The 19607-nt window shown below is 41.6% G+C and overlaps 2 protein-coding genes across 6 annotated transcripts; both read right to left on the reverse strand.

Annotated features, from left to right (window-relative positions):
• Positions 1–2200: 2200 nt before the first annotated feature.
• On the reverse strand, positions 2201–13016 carry LOC126997501 (golgin subfamily A member 5-like). 4 transcript variants are annotated; one of them, XM_050858624.1, is made up of 16 exons: positions 12858–13016; positions 11036–11225; positions 10281–10449; positions 9790–9925; positions 9062–9164; positions 8570–8688; positions 7845–7945; positions 7129–7247; positions 6775–6915; positions 6489–6594; positions 5704–5894; positions 5162–5366; positions 4749–4847; positions 4418–4567; positions 3540–3606; positions 2201–3189 (listed from the first exon to the last, which is right to left on the reverse strand). In XM_050858624.1, the coding sequence occupies exons 2-16, from the start codon at positions 11206–11208 to the stop codon at positions 2924–2926; spliced, it is 2145 nt and encodes a 714-aa protein (XP_050714581.1). In that variant the 5' UTR covers positions 11209–11225; positions 12858–13016; the 3' UTR covers positions 2201–2923. The 4 variants fall into 4 exon arrangements, with proteins under 4 accessions (XP_050714581.1, XP_050714579.1, XP_050714580.1 ...); XM_050858622.1 differs by having other exon boundaries at positions 8570–8685; positions 10281–10494; XM_050858623.1 differs by having other exon boundaries at positions 3540–3603; positions 10281–10494.
• A 1350-nt stretch (positions 13017–14366) lies between these two features.
• LOC126997502 (DNA-(apurinic or apyrimidinic site) endonuclease 2-like) lies at positions 14367–18118 on the reverse strand. Of its 2 annotated transcripts, none has more exons than XM_050858625.1 (6): positions 17908–18118; positions 17501–17570; positions 17182–17255; positions 16720–16847; positions 16164–16382; positions 14367–15615 (listed from the first exon to the last, which is right to left on the reverse strand). In XM_050858625.1, exons 1-6 carry the CDS (start codon positions 18026–18028, stop codon positions 14464–14466), a joined length of 1764 nt encoding a protein of 587 aa, XP_050714582.1. In that variant the 5' UTR covers positions 18029–18118; the 3' UTR covers positions 14367–14463. The 2 variants fall into 2 exon arrangements, with proteins under 2 accessions (XP_050714582.1, XP_050714583.1); XM_050858626.1 differs by having other exon boundaries at positions 17915–18087.
• Positions 18119–19607: the final 1489 nt, after the last annotated feature.

A 19607-nucleotide genomic window follows, 5' to 3' on the forward strand; every position in this document is an offset into this window, starting at 1 on the left:
CAGCTACGAGGCCTGATGACTGAGTGATCACGTATCTCCTGTGCCAGGTAAGTATGTATGTATGAGGGAAGGAGGAAGGGGGTAGGTGGTTAGGAGGAAGACTCGAGACAGCGAAGCGAGACTAAACCTAGACTCGAACAGGAAACCTAGACTCGAACAGGAGGAAAGATGAAACACAATCGTACCAGACTCCATAAGTTGTATCTGCCGTCGAGACTAAAGGCCATCGTCTCTTTCCTGCTTTAAGTCATCACCTGCTGGCTAATACTCGCCTCCAGTGCACCATACCGAAGAACACAGTGTAAGTACATAGAGTGGGCACGTAAGCTTCGTTATAACAGAGGTTTCTTGGTATCGTATTTAAGTGGAGTTTGACCGATTCGCTCCACAGACGCCATTTTGCCTCTATGCTGCTCATCCTCACTGCCACTTATCCAATGCTCCTGCCTGAACACAAGCTAACCACCAATAAAAAAAATGGTTACCTTGTGTTCAGGCAGGAGCGCTGGGCAGGAAGCAGTGAGCAAGAGCAGCAAGGAACCAAGATGGCGTCTAGAGGGGCGAATGGCAAAACAATAGGCTATCTACGGCTTAAATTGTATGCATGAGGCTAGAGTACATGATTAGGGAGATTTAGACTGGTTCAAGTAGTTATATTGGTAGCTGGTTTGAAAATAAGGCCAACCGGTTCAGTTCAATAGCCACTGTATGAACACAGCACGAAACAAAACAACAGCCTGACAATCGCGTCAATTCAAACCTATCACTATAGAAATTAGAAACAAGCGGTCAAAACCCTCTGTGACCTACCTTTAGCGTGGTGTGTTGAGGGACAGTCCATAAGCCATAGCCGTGGATGCTTGTAGCTAGATGGTGATGGGGGACAGGAAGGCAAAAATGATGAGAGCTACTCATGTCGTCTGCTCAGTCCACTCCATACAGTTCCGTCACTCAGAACTTTTCCTCCTAGACACCTCAACCGTTAGGTCACTGAATGCAGGGCCGTAAACTGCTTGCTACACTAGTGCTGTTTGTGTTGGGCCTTGAATGAGGTATGTGTTTTTCCAACGGCACCTTTGTTTGGGGCATCTTTTTTTATTTCAGTTAGTGAATATAATTATATATATATATTTTTTTTGCTTCCTTTAATGTGATTCGAAACGGTTTTAACTTTAACTGTGTGACCAGGCAGACGACAGCCATTATGTGACGGGTAAGTCTATCTTACGGAATGACCAGCGTATCTAGGTGCAGTATTGCAAAATTTTCCTCTTTTACCTATCTGTCTATCCATCCTTTACCTTGGGGGACCTAAATCCTTCTTCGTACCCGAAATCCCTTTGTATAAAATATTATTATTATTATTTATTTATTCATTTATTTTTTTACCTGTTCGCTTATAGCGCCGGTAGGCTTTCTTCAGGGGCCTGGTGGTCGGCCCAAGCCCGTCATGGCGCAGGCAATTTTTTTAGTGGCGCCATTTATTCTTGGCTCATGCTGCCCCCCGGAACTCATTCTTGATTCACATGGACGATTTCTTCTAGAGTCCGGGTTGATGGGTGGTCTTCAGGACGGCATGTGGGCAGTCTTAGGCCACTTGGCGGTGACTGAAAAATCCCGGATGGTAGCGGGGGGTATTCAAACTCGCGTCTTCCAGCACGCGGTGAATGCAGGGCCCTCACGCTAACCACTCAGCCACCATATGGCTCTGCTAAGGTTACAAGAGGGCGCTGCCTCCTTCCCCGAGAGATAACACAGTGAGCTGGAATTGAACTCGCTGGTGCTCGGCCGCGAGGCAGCACAGTCACCCGTCTCCCATTGCATTAAAGAAATATTGCGTCAAGTTGATAGTCCCTATCTAAGAACGTTTTCACCGTCACTAGACTCCTTATCCTCAATAAATGAACGGCGGGAGGCTGAGGCCAGGCAAGCAACATACACGGGGTAGGGAAGTTCGTGTGCCTGGGACCAAGATCTAAATAAAGGTAGATCATGCCTGGGACATGCAACAATTTATTATAGTGTTGACTAGACACTGACCACGATCACAATAAAGGGTATTTTAATCATTTATTGTTTTGACCTATTGGATTTCAATATTTGCTTTTTTAATTTCCATTGTAGTAGTTTACCTTACAAGATTCGGTACAAAAGAAAGTAGACTGCATCCTATATAAATTGGATAAGTAAAAGACTTGAATTTAGATAAAATAAAATTCCTATCTTTATTGTTCAATATATATTTGCTGAGGTGCTTGCCAAGAGAAAACTCACTCATTCCCGCAAAGGTAAACTTGACTAACATCCACAATCATTCCCAGGTGCTTGGTTACCTTGACTCACCTATGATTCCAGGGCACCTCTCACATGAAATTCACAGGTAATCTTCAGGTAGCAGTGCTCATCATAAAGTATAAAAAAACTCGGGTGGACAGAATCTCAATCTTTCTGTGGTTTACTATTTACGGTAATTTTCTCTAAAAGGCTCAAAAGAGACAGTGAATTAAGAGTGACCATCCTGGCCTCTAGTAACCCAAGACATCTAGGTAGCTGTAGCTAATGCATAGCAAGCACCTTCGAAGCAGAGAAGCCTTTAACAAGTTATGATTATTGATGTATATACAATGATTACTCAAGGAGTCATGACTTCAACATGTTAAAAATATATTATATAAATTTTAACAAGAGTCAGCTTGTTTAAGGTTAGTAAATTATCCTAAATATGATAATAAATTATATGCACTAATATTATTTATGTGTATCCACTATCATCTCAACAAACTCAAGAATAACAACCAGGTGATGCAATGTTCACAAGTGACACTCCGTACATTGCAGTGATGATGTGTGTAAGTAGATGGAGAGAATGGATGCTGAAGTAAAAAGTGAGAGCAGAATGCACAGTGGTGGAAGGAGGAGGAAGTTACTGTTCAAGGGGCATGGTGCCACCAGGATGGTGGTAGTCTGGCCCATGGACCTCTGGGGTGTATGTGAGGAGCACCACCATCACCCACAGGTGTAGAAAGCACATGTACACAATGACAAACACTCTGGCAATGGGGTACCGCCTCAAGAACACCCCCAGCCTGATGGAGAACTTGTCCAAGGTAGAGTAGGCACGCTTGACATGTCGTGTCATTCCTCTGTCAAAGGGAGACTCTACTAGGAAACTTGGCACACGATTCCTCACTGCAAAGAAAGAAACATCTTTAATATTATAGTCAGCTTGAAACACATGACTTGTCATCCAAAATATGAAAATAATAAAATACACCTTCACAGGTCCTGCTACCTTATCCCAGCACTGTTTATGATAATGTTAACTGGCACTGCAGGGTTCCTCCTGCACAATACCAACTGTTCCTATTTTCTTTCACCATTATCTTAAAACTAGATCTCTTGTCCTTACTATCCTCTTATTATGCCCATTTTACTTCATCACATAAACTTCTATTGTCTGCTACAAGACTTTTGAGTTCCATATAATTCTTACCCCCCAACTCCCATTATCATCACAAAGCAACACTGAGGCCACTTACCATCATCCTGCCGGAAGAGTGTTGGAGGATCTCGGTTCAGCATCTTCTGCGACTCATCATAGTGCTGCTGCAAAAAATATGATGGATTACTTTATCATAAATCAAATATAGTATGAGGAGCAGTATGGAGCAGAAACATGGGCTCTAACTAGAAAATTGATGGAGGTATTGATAGCATGCGATCGCAGAATGCTGGGGTACTGTATATGGCGGGGATCAGGTGGAGTAGAGGACCTGGAAACAGTGCTCAGAAGGGAAAGACTCTGATGGTTTGAACATGTAAAGAGAGCAGGGGAGGATACAGTGCTGGGAGTTTTGGAGAGGTTGGAGGTAGAAGTAAAAAGACCAGTTGGTAGACCTAGGAAAATGTGGCGAAGGTGTATACAGGAAGACTTGGTATTGATGGGATTGGATGAGCATCGGGCAGAAGACAGAGCAGAATGGAAGAAAGTCATAAAGCGTCCAACCGCTCAGGAAGAGTGAAAACGGATGTTAAACGAAATGATGTTGATGATGAAATATAGTATGAGGATAAATAGATCATTCAAAAAACTGCCTGTGATTGACTGATGTGCTTTTATGTAATACTTTTGCCTCTATAACCAGAGGTGTAAGTATTGGCTCATCTGGCTGCTTTGTGGTCGGCTTGTATGCTGTTGTGGAAATTTGCAATTACTTATGCTGACTTAATAAAAGCTTAAAAACTGTAAATATGTCAAACACTTCTGTTGTCATAGTCATACCCATTTTCTCCTCAATAAATCTAAATACAAGTGACTCATTAGAGTTGCCTACAATGATAGGGAAAAAACAGGAAATGGATAATAAACAGAGAACTATCATCCTTAGATAGCCCAACTCAGAGGTGAGGAAGTTACCTGCAGCCTCTCCATCTGTATGATGAGGGAATGCTTCTCAGTGCTCAGGGTCTCAATGTTAGTCTGCTTGTGAATGAGAGACTCGGTGAGGTCATGCACTCGCTGCTCCAACTCACTCAGGCTACTGGACGAACTCTGCTTGTGGGCAACCTGTTAAGAAAACAACATATCCTGATGAAGTGCTTCACAGATAATCATAATCATTATTCTAATTTGTATACAACATTTATAGGTACAATGTCAATAGTCATCATTTCCTCAGTGTTATCTCTCTTAAACAGATATTGATGACCAAGACTAACTCTTAGTACTTTTCTCTAGACATGCTAACCTGCTTTCTGAGTCTGTCAATCTCAGCATCACGCTCTTGCAGGCGGGACGAGAAGTTCACTTTCTGTCTGGTGAGTTCCTCGTGGGCACACCGCATCTCCTGTCGTGGGGAAGGAAGGAGAGGGATGCAATAGGGTCAGACAATAAATAAGTAAATAAACATCAAGGGGAAACAAAACATCACTACAGGATATAAATAAGTAAATTAGTAGCATCAAATTCTTCATGTTTTGAGGTGCAGATGAAAACTAGAACACACCATGGGATTAGAAGAATGCCCTAAGCAGGTGTTAACCACTATCTTCCCTCTCTCCCCTTATCCACTGGTAAACACTCTGGAACAACCTTGCTACATTCCATTGCCACCTTTTACTGTAAATAGAAATCAAATAGATAAATAATAAAAAAGCCCACCTCTTGTATCTGCCTGAGCTCTGCCTCCACGTCGCTCCTCCTCCTGCGTTCCTGCGTCAGGGTCTCCTCCAGGTTGAAGGCATTGTGTGCTGCCGTGGTTGCCTGGTCCTGGGCTGCTGCCTCCACCTCAGACAGTTCAAGAGTCAGCTGTTGCATCCTTGCCCCTTGGCTCTCCAGCTCCTCCCTCAGCAAGTCTCGCTCAGACCTGGGTACATAGTGATATTATGGTTTATTTCAGTTATAAAACACCAACTTTAGTTACTTTTGTCTTTTTAGACCAATTCTCATTCATTGAAGAGGCACTAAATATAATTTATTTCCCATTTGTGTACTATCTTTGATCTACTCCATTAGTTGCATGTTACAAAACCACAACACACTAAAAATATACAAAGCTTTAACTCATGGGTACATTGGTCTTGATCTCTTTATTTTTTCATATTACATTACCCTTAAAGTTTCTGTCACATACTCCAGTTTGAGAACCTATGATAGCATATTGTGAAGTGACCTTATTTAACAATATGTGTGTTACTACCTACCTAATCTGCTCTAACTCGGCCATGTGGATGTCAGTGTCAGAGCCTGCCTCCCCACCACCACCACCACTGCCTCGCTCCTCTTTCAGGGAGGTGATGAGTTTCTCTTTGCTCTGCAGGATGCGGCTGGCCTTGGCCTTGTACTCTGTCAAGTCTTCACGGCAAGAAGAAAGTTCTCCACGCATTGAGTTCATCTGATAATGCCAAGTATTATTAATGATTTATTACAAATATTTTAAATCTCATCACATACTGAAAATTAAACACTGGAACAAAGACAACCAACAATAAATAAAATCCCCTCAATGAAGGAAATGTTATTTCTAGGCAAAAATTTGGGTCCTTAAATACGGAGCAGTAAGGAGATTAAAAATTAGACTTGAGACAGTACAGTACGCATCTAGGGTACAAAAGTCAAATAATCCTTCATACATCTATTATGAGTCTAGGTAAAAATATAAAGGCAAGAGTTTGATAGCATGTCCAGATTATAAAAAACAAAGATCTAAAGTATTCCCTGTGCTACTTAGAGCAATGAAAATAATGGCTCTGTCCTTCTCCAGCTGTTGGGAAACCTGGCAAAGGTAAGCTATGGTAACCTGGATGTCACACTTGCCCTGTGTCCCTGGGTAGTGAATAGGTACCCACCACAGACTCAAGGATGAGGAGCACAAAGGCCAAGCATAGCTTAATGTATATCCCCAACTTTACTTTTACTTTACCTACTCTGATAATATATTTGTAATGAAACACTGTTCCTTAAGTATGGAGCTAAGCCTTGTTCTTACCTGCTGTGAAAGCTGCTGAATTCTGTACTTTTCTTCCTCCAGTTTGCGCTGAGCATCAGTGAGAGCCACGGCCATGCTCTGCCGTTCCTCCTCCAAGTGGTTGACCCTTGCAAAACATAGAAAGATATGGGTCAAGGGAATGACAAAAATAACAATAACCAATGTAGAAAACCACCCATAACATTGAGAACGAAAGAAAAAAAAAGTAAAATTATGCTCACACACTTGGAATTCCATCAGCAGCACTGCATGAATCTGATGCCCCACGCACATCTGTACTACTCACCTCTTGGTGAGCTCCATGTGTGCTGCATTGTGCTGGTGGCGCTCCTGGTCCAGCACTGCCTGTGTTTCTGCAAGGCGGTCCTGCATGGTCTGTAGGGCATGGCTGTGCAGGCCACTGCTCTCACTCGCTCCCTCCACTACCCTGTGAGACGAAATTTATAAATTTTTAATCCTGCCTCAAATATTTCTTACCTAGCATAATTCCAGCTGATAATCACAATAGCCATGTTGGAAGAGTATACTAATGTTTATGTACCATATTTGTATAATTAACTCCTGGAGTATCTGGGCAAATGGTAAGAGAAAGATCGTTATCTTATAAGAAGGAAAGTATTATTTGTTTAAAATATTTTACCTTTTATTTTCTGCTTGCAACTCCATCAGGACAGCATCCTTGCTCCCTAGTTTTTCATCTGCTTCCTGCAGGCGTACTCGCAGCACTGCCAGCTGACTGTCTTTGGCCCGAATTGACTCCTGAAATGCAAACCTCAATAACTGTTTGAAAATCAAACCTCAATTAACCCTGTACTGCGATGGTCCAAACTTTTGGCTTGACATAACCCCCCCAAAACAGAAGATGCATAAACTGATCACAAATGTAATGATATATATTATATAATGATTTGTGTGAGTGATAGTTTTTCTCATTAATTCGCTTAGAGGAGCCTTTAAGAAACATGATCCCCGCAGCTACTGGGTTAATGTGTGAAATGCAGACCTCAATAAATAAATGAAAATACTTGATAGTAAATAACTGGCTTTAGTTTCCTAAAATCACCACCATCATCATTAGTACTGGAATCTTGTTTTCTGCCACACCAGACCATGACTCAATCTATCTATCAATCAGTCTTATGTCTCTGATGCCCTGTTCCTTTATGGGAACTTCCTCTAAAGGGGTGGTCATGGCAGAAGCATCTCCAACTTTCCTTGTTCCACCACTTCATCTGAGCACAATCAGTTTTAAGTATTCCTCTGCCATATACCCCAGCTGTCAGGTGATCTATCTTCAAAATCATTCTCCTCAGATGAACAAAAAAACTGTGTTACAAAGCATCAGTAATGTCTGACCTGCAGGTCCATTTCTCTCTGCTGAAGATCTCGCATGATTCTGTCACTGGTAGACTGCTGGCTCAGCATGCCCGATACTTGATTCCTCAGCTGCTGTGTTTCTGTGGGAAAAGGATAAACTGTCAAACAATAATACTTTGTTATATTGCTCCAGAGCTCATCTTTGATCCTAGAATCTAGAGTCCGGGTTGATAGGTGGTCTTCTGGACAGCATTGAACTCGTGTCCTCCTGAACATATATCTATTCTAGTGTTGCTCAGCACACATAACTTCCTTAATGAAAGGGTAGAGGATATAGCAGTGTTTGTAAGATTGTTTGACCTCCTTAGCTTGTTGAAGAAAGGGTGCTGAACTTAAACATCTAATTTCATATTTATCCACCAGGAAGAGACAGGGCATAAAACTATTTAGCTTTACAACTATTACAGGTGAGGTAGAAGGGAATCAGCACTTATCATCCAACCTGATTCAAAATGTTTTAAAATGATCTACAAAAAGGGAGACTGGGAGAGCATAAGGACTAAAGTATGCATAGAAAAAGTGTATGACCTCAAGAAAACACAATCCCTTTATTGTGAGCACCCCACTGAGGAGGCTCTGTGACGCAGGTGTCAAACTTAAGACCCTCAATGATACTTGGACCAGCCTGTAGGAATAATGTAGATGAAGAGGTGATGCTGATGGCAGTGTTTCCTCTATACCTTGTTGATGACCTGTGCACTCACCCCTTTCTGAGTCCTTTGCCCTCTTCAGCACCTGACTCATCTCCTGGTTGAGGCTGGCCACCTCCTTCCTCAGCAGGCTGCTCTCGTTGTCACCTGGGCCTGGTGCTGCACCATTACTACTGTCAAAACACAAACACATTGGGCTGGGATTCACTTGGGTAAAGAAAGATATATAATTAAAAAATCAGTTAATACCCTGATATTTAAAACAATAATTATGAACCAATTTCTATAAAGTAGAATTAATACTACTCTTCTAATTTTCATGTATTTTCTTGCTAATCCATGTCTCCTGGCACAAAGTCTGTAAATATTTGAAAAGTCCATCTTCCTGTTCATATGGTACCTCTGCCCCTGTTAACTTCCTAGTTTAATAGTTATCACTAACTTTCAAAATTCAGTCCTGAAAATCAAATGCTCACTGCATTTGATACAGTTTGGAGTGACAATTCTAATAAAGTAAGCTCCCTCACTATCTTTACATGTCCTCACCTGGTGCTGCCATCAGTGCTGGGTGGGGCAGAGATGTTGATGTCGGAGGGATGCTCCACCGTGATGTAGGCGTCTGTGTTTGCCGAGCCACAGCTGCCACTCTCTGCCATCATACACCACCATTAGTACTTAATAAACAGGCAAGTATTTCACTTTAACAGTAGCACTAGAGATCCATTGCTTATGATGATTAGTTTCATGTAGACTTTGAATGTTTAAAAGAATGTATCACAGGCCTTTAGAAAATGTCTGGATTATAACTTCATTGCAGTTACTGTACAACATGGTATAGAAAAATATAGCACAACCAGGTGAAGGTGTTAAAAAAGAAATGTCTTACAATGCAGATCACATATCAAGATGTGGAAATAAAACCTTATGTATCTTGAATAATTTCATAATCCAGCATTTGAAAGAGAAAATAGTTTTATGTGATTGGCATTTCTTTACTTCTATCTTTTCCTATAACTGAGATACTTTTCAGAATATTCCTGCCAACAAAATCTACATATCAGGTCCTCCTTGACAAGCATATAAACAGACAAGAACTTGGGTCCCATACACAGAGTATCACTGTATTTACTTATTTTTCCGGTGGGGGGTGATTCTTTCAACCTAGTCATCAGTAGTACTGTCACTTGTAATTTCTTTAAATTATTTGTACTTTAATGAAAAATAATAAATGAATAAACAAAATGACAAATGTGTATAATTTCTCAACCCCTCACCATTGTCATTGTTGGCTGAGCCGGGAGTCTCCCTGCCACTGAGAGCCACCAGGGAGGAGGCTGAGGACATGGAGGAGTGGCGGGAGTGCCCCAGGCTGCTGAAGGTTGAGGTGGTCATGGTGGTGGAGGAAATCATCTTGGGGGAGAAAATAAAACTTCATAGGCAATGCAGTGAAAGGAAATGAATGATATCTAGACACAACTCAAAACTACAAAACCGGGCAGGTGGGGCTTGTTAGCTGTGGTGGGCAATCCACCTAGGCCTTTTGCTGAAAATTGGGGTAGCCTGTCAGGAAGGGCATCAGAGGCAGAAAAAGTCCTACTCCATACCGAGATGAATTTTGACATCCCCATCAACCCGTTCAACCTCATAAGGGAAAAAAAGGCGATAAACAAAAAAGAAAGATGTGAGGGTTGAGGACTTTGTAACTTTAAGTATTTGTACCCTTCTGACTCTACCTGTGTTTAGTAAAAAATAATGAGATACTAACTGGGTCTGATGTTTGAGTGGTGCTTGGTAATGGATCAGCTTCCTGTTGTGGGGGGCTGTTCAAGTAGTCCATCAGCCCCTCCTCTCTGGTGGTGTCCCTCTTCTTGGTTAACGTCTTCTTTGATTTAGGTGAGTACTGAGTCTTGGCTGCAGTGGTGCTCACCCCATAGCTGCTTAGGTTGTTTGGAACACTGGATGAACTGTGGAGCCCTGACCTGCTCAGCCAAGATAAGGTGTTAATACTAATGCTGCTGCTACATATAACCTTACCAAATTCAAACTTCTGCTAAAACTCACTTCAGCCAGTCTTTCTCCCATTCATCTCCTCTTGTTTAACTTGTGATACCTGCTTGATGTGTGCAAGTTGTAGATAGGCTGGTTTTATACACATCAATGCAGGAAATAAGGCTATTTCAAATATAAGTGAACAGTAAATTAACAGTGCACCAGTTGTTTAGGTTTATTACTTTATGAAGCATTGGCCACCTCCATCCTTATCCCTTATCTTATCTCTGATTTACACTCACTGCCAATGTAACTACAACCCTACTGCGCTTCCTTTGCTTATTCTAAGAGATTAAATAAATGTTTCCTTTCAGATATGACAATAGAAATATTTAGTTTTCATGTCACCATTAAAGGACAAAATATTTATGTACTTTTCTAACAAGTTTATTCATTCTCACTACTTAAGCAATCTTATTTCACTGACAAGAGGACATTTAAGCTTTCCTCAAGCCCAGCAAACACCCTTACCTTTCATGCCTGATGGTGGGTGGGGGAGTGTTGGCAGCATCATGCACATATGTGACTTTGGTTGTGGCTGAGTTCCTCCTCTCACTGCCCTTGGTCAGAGCTATGGCTGCCTCAGTGTCTAGCTTATTCAGGAGATCCTCTGCACGCCCAGCGAGGTCAGTTATCCAGGACATCACAACACACTCTGGCCCTTAAAAAGCAATGATCCACAAATTTGTTAATTTATAAACTAACAGTAATAAGGATAACTGTTTGCCCTCACATTTCATATACTACATTCCTTACTTATTTTTAGAAATATAATGCCATGAACTAGCTTAGGGTAACTTATCTGTCTTTAAGTAAAATTAAGGGGGGAGGGGATAATGATCTTTTTTTTTGTCCACTGGCCCGCATAGGAGACCATCCCCGTCGCCGCCTTGTCCTTTCCTACGCTGCAGATTTCCGCCACCACACACTGCATGCCGAACAAATTTATACTACCTTAACCTAGTTAACCTACTTAAAATGGGGACTTCGTCCTCCTCGACCTCCATAATGGGGGTCTTCGCCCCCTCGACCCCCCTAACGGGAAGGACTTAACCCTGTTCAACCCCAATTCTATTTTCTGAGTCATTTGTTACTGCACAGCATTCAGGGATCAAAAAAGAATCCATATTGTAAGTATTACCTATGCAAGAGGTGGCTACCTTTCTTATTCTGGAGTGTTTTAGGGACCACGGCCTCCAGAGCCCTGTCAAGTGTGAAACGCAAGCAGGTGTGGTAAATATTGAGATTCACTACGCGCCTCCAATATTGCCCCCACGAGAATAATAACCTTTCCAAGGTCTCGTATACTGTTGTACTTCTCTATTTACCGGCGCATCATACATGTGGTTAGGAGGGGGGTCGAGGGGGATGAAGCCCCCCCCCCGCTAGAGGTTAGGTTATGTAAAGTTTGGTTGGAGTAGTAAATATACTCCCCCACCCAAAATCCCCGATTCCCCACGGGTCTCCCAAGATTGCTAGGGGAAGGGGATTAAGCCTTTTTCTTTACTTTTAAGTACTTGTGCCTTCGTATCATGGTTGAGGGACATGCATTTCGTCCTTTAACTATAATATGGAGGCGTAATATCGTATTTTGGAGGCGCGTAGTCAATCTCCACAATTACCACAGATGTTGTTAGTCTATCGAGCCACCACCAGAGAAGGGGTTAGGTCCTGTCGAGCTGCCCTGACTTCTGCAGGAAGGTCTGTTCACACTTGAGGGCAACTACATGATCTACTAGAGGCAGCCACAACCTTCACTACCACACTTACCAGTCTAACACTAGTATATTCAAATATTCATTCTTTCCCTGCACCATCCAAGGGTGGAATCAGCTCCCATCTCAAGTAGTTAATAGTCCCACTCTTGACACATTTAGGAGTAGGATCATCAATCGTTATCTCCCTAATCCTGGCCCTTTGCCATGTCCCAATACCTTTCCTCATCCTAACCCTTATCCTAATCCTGTCCTGGCCCTTTTAATCCCCCGCATATCATGTCACCCGCGAGTGGCCCTCTGCGGGTCCCTTAGAAATGAAATGAAATGGGAGGGAAGTGCTGGGGCTGAGGGTGTCGCGTAAATATTACCCAAATTCACTAATCGAAGCCGTGGTACCAGCAAATTTAATCTACCCCGACCAAACCCATTCACTGCCACTCTACTGACAGGCGTTGAGGGGACGGGACTCAACGGCCTACGTGGCGCCTCGCCTGGGGCTGGCCAAGGGTGTCTCCAGGGCTAACAGGAACGCTGGACACCTGAGATCACACGCAGCACATTCCCAGGACAAATACCTCGCTAGCAGCAGTGTGCGGCCCCTGGGAGGAGTGTTTGTTCGCCCAGCACGGCAGCCTCAGCCTCGGGGCCCCTCTTGACGTGTCGCGGCTGTCCGCCACGATCCGCCTGCCCGCCACAACACGGCCTTCACTACGTCATAATCCTTCTCTAGTCACAGGAAATAATAATAAGAATATGTATTGATAATTGAAAGAGCTATAACGCTGCGATATAAACAAAATGAAACTATACAAGGCTTAAAATAAAGTGTACCGTTATAATTTGTTTGCTCAGGCTGGAAATAAATACCGCTTCTTTTTCCTTCATAAATCCTTTTCTATTCACAGGAAATGATGAAAAAGAATATGTATTGATAATTGAAAGAGCTATAATGTTGCGATATAAGCAAAATGAAAGTATACAAGGCTTAAAATAAACTGTACCGTTATAATTTGCTTGCTCAGGCTGGAAATACCGCTTCTTTTTCCCTTATAAATCCTTCTCTATTCACAGGAAATAATAATAAGAATATGTATTGATAATTGAAAGAGCTATAATGCTGCGATATAAACAAAATGAAACTATACAAGGCTTAAAATGAACTGTCTCGTTATGATTTGTTTACTCAGGCTGGAAATACGAGCCTCTTTTCCTCTACTATACTCTCTACCTCTTTGTTTTTTGTTGTTTTTCCTAAGCTAATAACTGGCAGGTCAGCAGAATGTGTGCTTTCTCGTTGGGTTTTCCTCATTCGTTAGCAAGGCGAGATAACCCTGATGAGATAAAAGAACCTGTGTCAGCTGCAGAATAAGCTTACAAAGGGCGTTTTTATTTTTTTCTCCCTCCCCGTTCCACTCCGGAGAGTCTGACGTCTTTTCTGACACCTTGTTAAGTATATGTGTGGGTCGTCCCCGTAGTATAATAAAGCTGTTTTACTTCTGGTGGCTTTAATTATATTTATTTTAACTATATGCGTTATATTTGGGGGAGGCGGGAGTGGGGGGAAATTAGGAAGCTGTAAAATTTCCGCGGGGAATAGTTTAGATTAATATAACACGCCAAAACTTACCAGAAATGAAGGTTTGCCCACCACTATTATAACGGGTAAAGTTATTGATATTTACCGTAAAATGAAACAGTAGAGCATATGTAGCACTAAAATGTGAGAATTAATAAATGTGACAGACAGAATGGTATAGATGGTGCGAAAGAAATATAATGGTCGAGAGGAATGGAGGGAGTAGCATTAATTGTACATATTATGTTTTATAGTGAAATTAGTAGTGAAGGTTACACTTAATAACTGGTCAAGGAGTGTCAACTGCTGGTGAGGCTGTGGGGCACATGCTCAGTCACCCTTTTAACCTTAGAAGTTCAAGTTACAGAACTGGTGTCAAATGAGTCAGGCTCTAGGCATGGCCAGTCCCAGTGCTGCATCACCCCTTCCCCCAAATCCTGAGCAGCCAGCATCTACTATAATATGTATTTAGTCCCACGCATTACCAAGTGTAATTATTATACATACATTATTGATATTAGATTTATTAAAAATATACATTAAAATAAAACTTATCATCGATATTTTACTTATTCAATCCCAGCTCTAGCTATTTAAGTCTAGGATTACTTGGAAGCCCACTTGAAAAAGTTACACCTGGCATTGGGATCTCCCTCTTTGCCCACACCCCGTGCACATGCATAGAACTGTCGATTGATATTGGGTCCTTTTTTCTTGACAGTCTGAAGAACACATGGTTCCTTGTGGCCTGGGCAGAGAGGTAGTGGTTTGGGTCCTTTCATGAGGAAGCCCCAGCCTTGGTTTTTAGTCTGACTTGATTTTATTGAACCTTCTATTTTGCTATCCTTGCTCTTCTGAGTGAGCTGAGGACATGAGTTATCCTGGGAGCTTCCACTGGACTGAGAAGCAGAATCGCTAGAATGGTCATTGTCAAGAGAGTCAGATGTAGATCTAAACTCTTCTAAGTTTTTGCTTTCACAGTTTGACTCCTGAGAGTCTGTTAACTTCCCTGATTGATTCTGGTCATTGACTTTCACAGTAAAAAATGAACTGATGCTTTTCTGCTTCTCTTTGCACTGCTTTTTATCCTTTGACTTTGTTATGCCATTTTCAATTTTTCTCTTAGAAGTATTTAATAAATCAGCAGGCATACTTCTCATTTCAGAGGGGTGTGAAGATTTATGCAATGACATCTTCCTACTTTCATCAGAGGCACATTTTGGTTTGAAATATGAAGATAATTTTTGCTGCTCTCCTCGAAATTCTGGAAAGAACTTAGTGCAACAGGAAGGCAGCTGAGTGGAGGGAATGAGTGTTCCTTTGACCTCAGCAACTACAGGGCAGTGGTCACTCCCCATGATGTCCTGTAAAACCAAGCTGTCCTTAATGTGTGGTAAGAGTCCTTCATCACAGAATATGTAATCTAGTCGAGTTCCATAATTGGTTGATCTGCTGTTGGTGGAAACATTCCAGCAAGTGAAGGCTTCCTCCTTCTGGGGATAAAAGTAACGGAATGTGTCCACCATCTGGAATGTTGTTTGGGATGACAGCAAGTGGTCATCAGCTTGTTCTTCCTCTGGCTCCATTTCAGATATTTCCTGGTTTGTCTCTGATGTATTCCTCTTCATGATGTTGTTTTCTTCTTTGCAACTATCCAGTGAATTTGCATCATGCAGTGACTTCTCTCTGCAATCACTGGTGTAGAGAGGTATAAGGAAGTTGTCAAGGTATCTTCTTTCAAGTCTATTCTCAAAGGCCTGGAATTGAGAAAGAAGAGAATTAATAATCTAAAAGGTGCACATAATTGGATGAGGTTTCCATTATTCTTTCTATCAGTTTTTTTTTCCACCCTACTCCATAACCAGCAGGACTTACTATCCAAACCTGTCAATAATAAAACTTCCTACAAAGCCTTCCACAACCTAACTAATTTTCCAACATTGCATTTTTTCTAATATTTTACTTTTCAATTATAATGCATGCCTTTCCTCATACTCATGAAAACCTTGTTAGCAATCACTGCCCTACCCTCTAAACCAGTGGTTCCCAACCTTTTTTTCGGGCGACCCCAATCATGCATCTCTAGACATGACCGCAACCCCACTAGTTTAGTTCTTTATGTGTTATTGTAACATAAAAACACCATGTTTGATATTTTGAGGTCTTGGCGACCCCAGGAAAAACGCTTGGTGATCCCACTTGGGGTTGCGACCCCAGGGTTGGGAAAGGGGGCTCTAAACTAAAGGCTCTCCTAAACACCATACATGCATTTGTAAATTGGGTAAACCCTTTTTTAGGTGCTCACCTCACTCTTATCTGGGTCACAATGGTCAATTCTCTTGTGGGAACAGTTGATGTCACCCAGAATGACCACATGAGAGTCTGCGGCGAAAACTGCAGCAGCTCTCTGTCGCATCAGCTCATAATAACGCAGCTTGAATCCCCGTCGTTCAGGCTTTTCAGGGTCAACACGAGGACAGTAAACGTTGATGACAGTCACTTCCCTCTCCTTGCCAGTCTCCTCCTGAAAAAGAGTTATAAATTATCACTTCCTACACCAGAGACAGAGGAGGGTAGTTAGTCCATGTGTAATGCAGCAACATGCCTGATGGGAGAGCCTCCCATAACTCACTCTGGATGGGGGGTACCTCTTTGGCAGACTGGTTAAGGAGTGGCTCTCCCGTCTCGCTGGTCGTGGGTTTGATCCCCGGCGCAGGCAAAACCTTTCCTTGTCTGGATTAATTTCTCATGTGTTTTGTTACACATGGTGGTCGTATGGGAGTGTAGTAAGGAGAAAATTTTGGCATTTCATATGCTTATGTTGAATCAATTATCACATGATTTTTCTTCAACATGTTTACCTTGAACCTGTGCTGCGTTATGACTGCCCGGCCCTCACTGTCCAGGTCTTTTAGCTCTTCCTCTTTCCATGTGCCTGGCAGGGCCACTTGTGTTCCACTGCCATCACTCAGTTCACCTGGGAACAGACCTGCAAGAAAGAAAGATTTTAGTTTTTGTCTTCTTGTGCCTAAGATGGAATATGGAGACTGTATTGTTAGGCAACATCACTTTATGAATGTGTTAAATTCCTGATTTTTTTTCTTCTTGCTAAGTAAAACTTCACTGTGCAAACTCATTACATCATGGGTTAAATGGAATTTGGTTCCACAACTACAATTTTACCCTCATTCACTCACAATAACACCTTTTCACTCATTTTAAATCAATGTTTAGGACACAAGTGTTTCCACTTCATAACTTTTTCTATCATAAAAGCAGACTACTTTAAACTACCTAGACGCTAGAAGGACTCACTCACTAACCTGAAAGCCCTTCCTGTGCTGCGAAGGGTGTGGCTCGCTGGGAGCAGTAAGTTGCCACCCCTGAATACCCACTTCTGTGTGAGAGGGAGAAGTCTTTTGAATGGGATGTTATGCCAATTTTCTATTATGTTCTTAAAATGAGAAAACTGTTAATAAGTGTACTATTTCTATATTTTACTGGATTTTTTAAAGTTTAATATGAATATATATTTTCTCTGGTTAACATAACTTTTGTATCAGAATTTGTGAATTGTCAATGGGTTATTGAAGCACTATTTCCATTTTAAAGATAATCTTCATTTATCACACTGAAACTTACTTTTTCCTTGAGAAGCTGAAGTATGAGGAATAACCTTCGATAATGGCCTGGGATTCTTCTAGCATGTCCCCTGTGAAGAAAGAAGATAAATAACCTGAAAAGTATTTTATTTCCCAAAATAGCTTTATATGCTAATCAAGTCTAAAAAGTACATTCAATATTTAAAAGTTTCATGAGAACATGAAGTAACATGCATTTTATGTACATCTACACTGGCAGAGAGCTGCTGCAATTTGGACCACAGACTCTCATGTGGTCATTGAGGGTGACATTGCTTATGAGGTAAATTTATAAATCCAATACTCACGGCAAACAGTTTCAAATAAATTATACTGTCTCACTCTCAAAGAATTGCAGCACAAGACATATTACTACAAAATTGGACTTTTTTACATAAGAAAACTTACGAGTAACCTTTGTCTCTTGCAAACATATTATGTCAGCATCCAAGCTTGTTAAAAATTCTTTCAAATTAGGTTTTACTGAACGTAGGCCATTGATGTTCCAACTCAGTATTTTCAGTGACATGATTTTTACAAGGGTAGTGGCAGCAGCAGCGGCAGTGATGGTATCCTGCCCTTCTCCTCTGAAAATGAATTAATAGAATACAGACAATGAACTTGAAAGAGGAAACACAAAATTTTTCTATGCTGACACTCAACTTTAGAGAAACTTTGAGGAATTTCCCAAGTCAGGAATCAGTTTCAGTAATTGGTTAAGATTCGTTTTAGGTCCGTGCCAGTATCTCATAAACTACTTTATGAAACATCACTATCTCTTCATATATCTTTTCTACAAACCTTCAACAGTCATGGAAATGCTTTGAAAATCCAATTCAAGGACTTTTTTTTTACTCTTGAAAATATGGGATAATGTTTACGAAAGCGCGTCACCTCCTCTGCTGGCTGCGGCGACGCTGCAGCGGGTGTTGCGAGAAATACCTCCTCGCTCAAATAAGTCACATATACATGAGTGGGGGTCCAGGGGGGGGCGCAGCCCCCCCTGGTTAGAAGGGGGGGTCGAGGGGGGCGCAGCCCCCCCCATTAGTAGGTCGTAAAGTTCGGTTGGAGTAGTTTAAATATACTCCCCGACCCTAAGCCCTCTGCGAGCTATTTTGCGGCTGCGGCGGCTGCAGCGTCGCCGCGGCCAGCAGAGGAGGCGACGCGCTTTCGTAAACATTATCCCCTATTTTCAAGATTAAAAAAAGTCCTTGAATTGGATTTTCAAAGCGTTTCCATGACCGTTGAAGGTTTGTAGAAAAGATATATGAAGAGATAGTGATGTTTCATAAAGTAGTTTACGAGATACTGGCATGGACCTAATACGAATCTTTACCCAGCAATTTACTAAAAGCATCCAAATCTATTTATTCTAGTACTCAGTCTTTAATTAATTCATCATATGAACTAGTACAACCTCACCTTACTTAGTTTACCTACCTACAATGATGTAACCTAATCCATAATCAGCCCAGTCTTTATCAGTATTATAAACTGATTGATCGATTGATTGATAGTTTATTGCTGCAAGTAAACAACAAAGGAGAAGGGAGAGCTGTATGTTTGGCAACCATTGCGTGAAGGTACAGTGACAGCCACCTGCCAGGATACATGAGCCCGGCCTATTTGCCTTCCCCCTCAACGACAACCATTGGAATGATGTCCCTTTATTTGGTGAATGAGCCGTAGCCCATCCTGGAACCAACACACGGCTTCATGTAGTGAGATACGGCTGACACTCTAAAGAAATTAAAAATGCTTACCAAAGTCGGCCCTTCAAGAGGTCTCACGGTGGGTTTATTTGGGAGGATTTCGCCTTTGCAACGGAACACATATAGGTAAGGATTGATGATTGATTGATTGATAGTTTATTGTTGCAAGGAAAATAACAGGGAAAAAGGACACAAATGCATGAATAAGTGCACGGAAAAGCAATTTATATAAGTGATTCAAGCAAAAAACTGAAAAGTATAGTGTGATAGTGTATTGCAGTGAGGAAAGTTAAGTTATAAAGTACCTAAGAAGCGATACAAAGCGTTACAGGTCAAAAGAAGAAAAAGAAAAGATTGATTAAGGGAAATAAGAACAAAACAAGTGTAATGAAGACC

The sequence above is a fragment of the Eriocheir sinensis genome, chromosome 12 (genome assembly GCF_024679095.1).
Source record: "Eriocheir sinensis breed Jianghai 21 chromosome 12, ASM2467909v1, whole genome shotgun sequence".
Classification (NCBI taxonomy): domain Eukaryota; kingdom Metazoa; phylum Arthropoda; class Malacostraca; order Decapoda; family Varunidae; genus Eriocheir; species Eriocheir sinensis.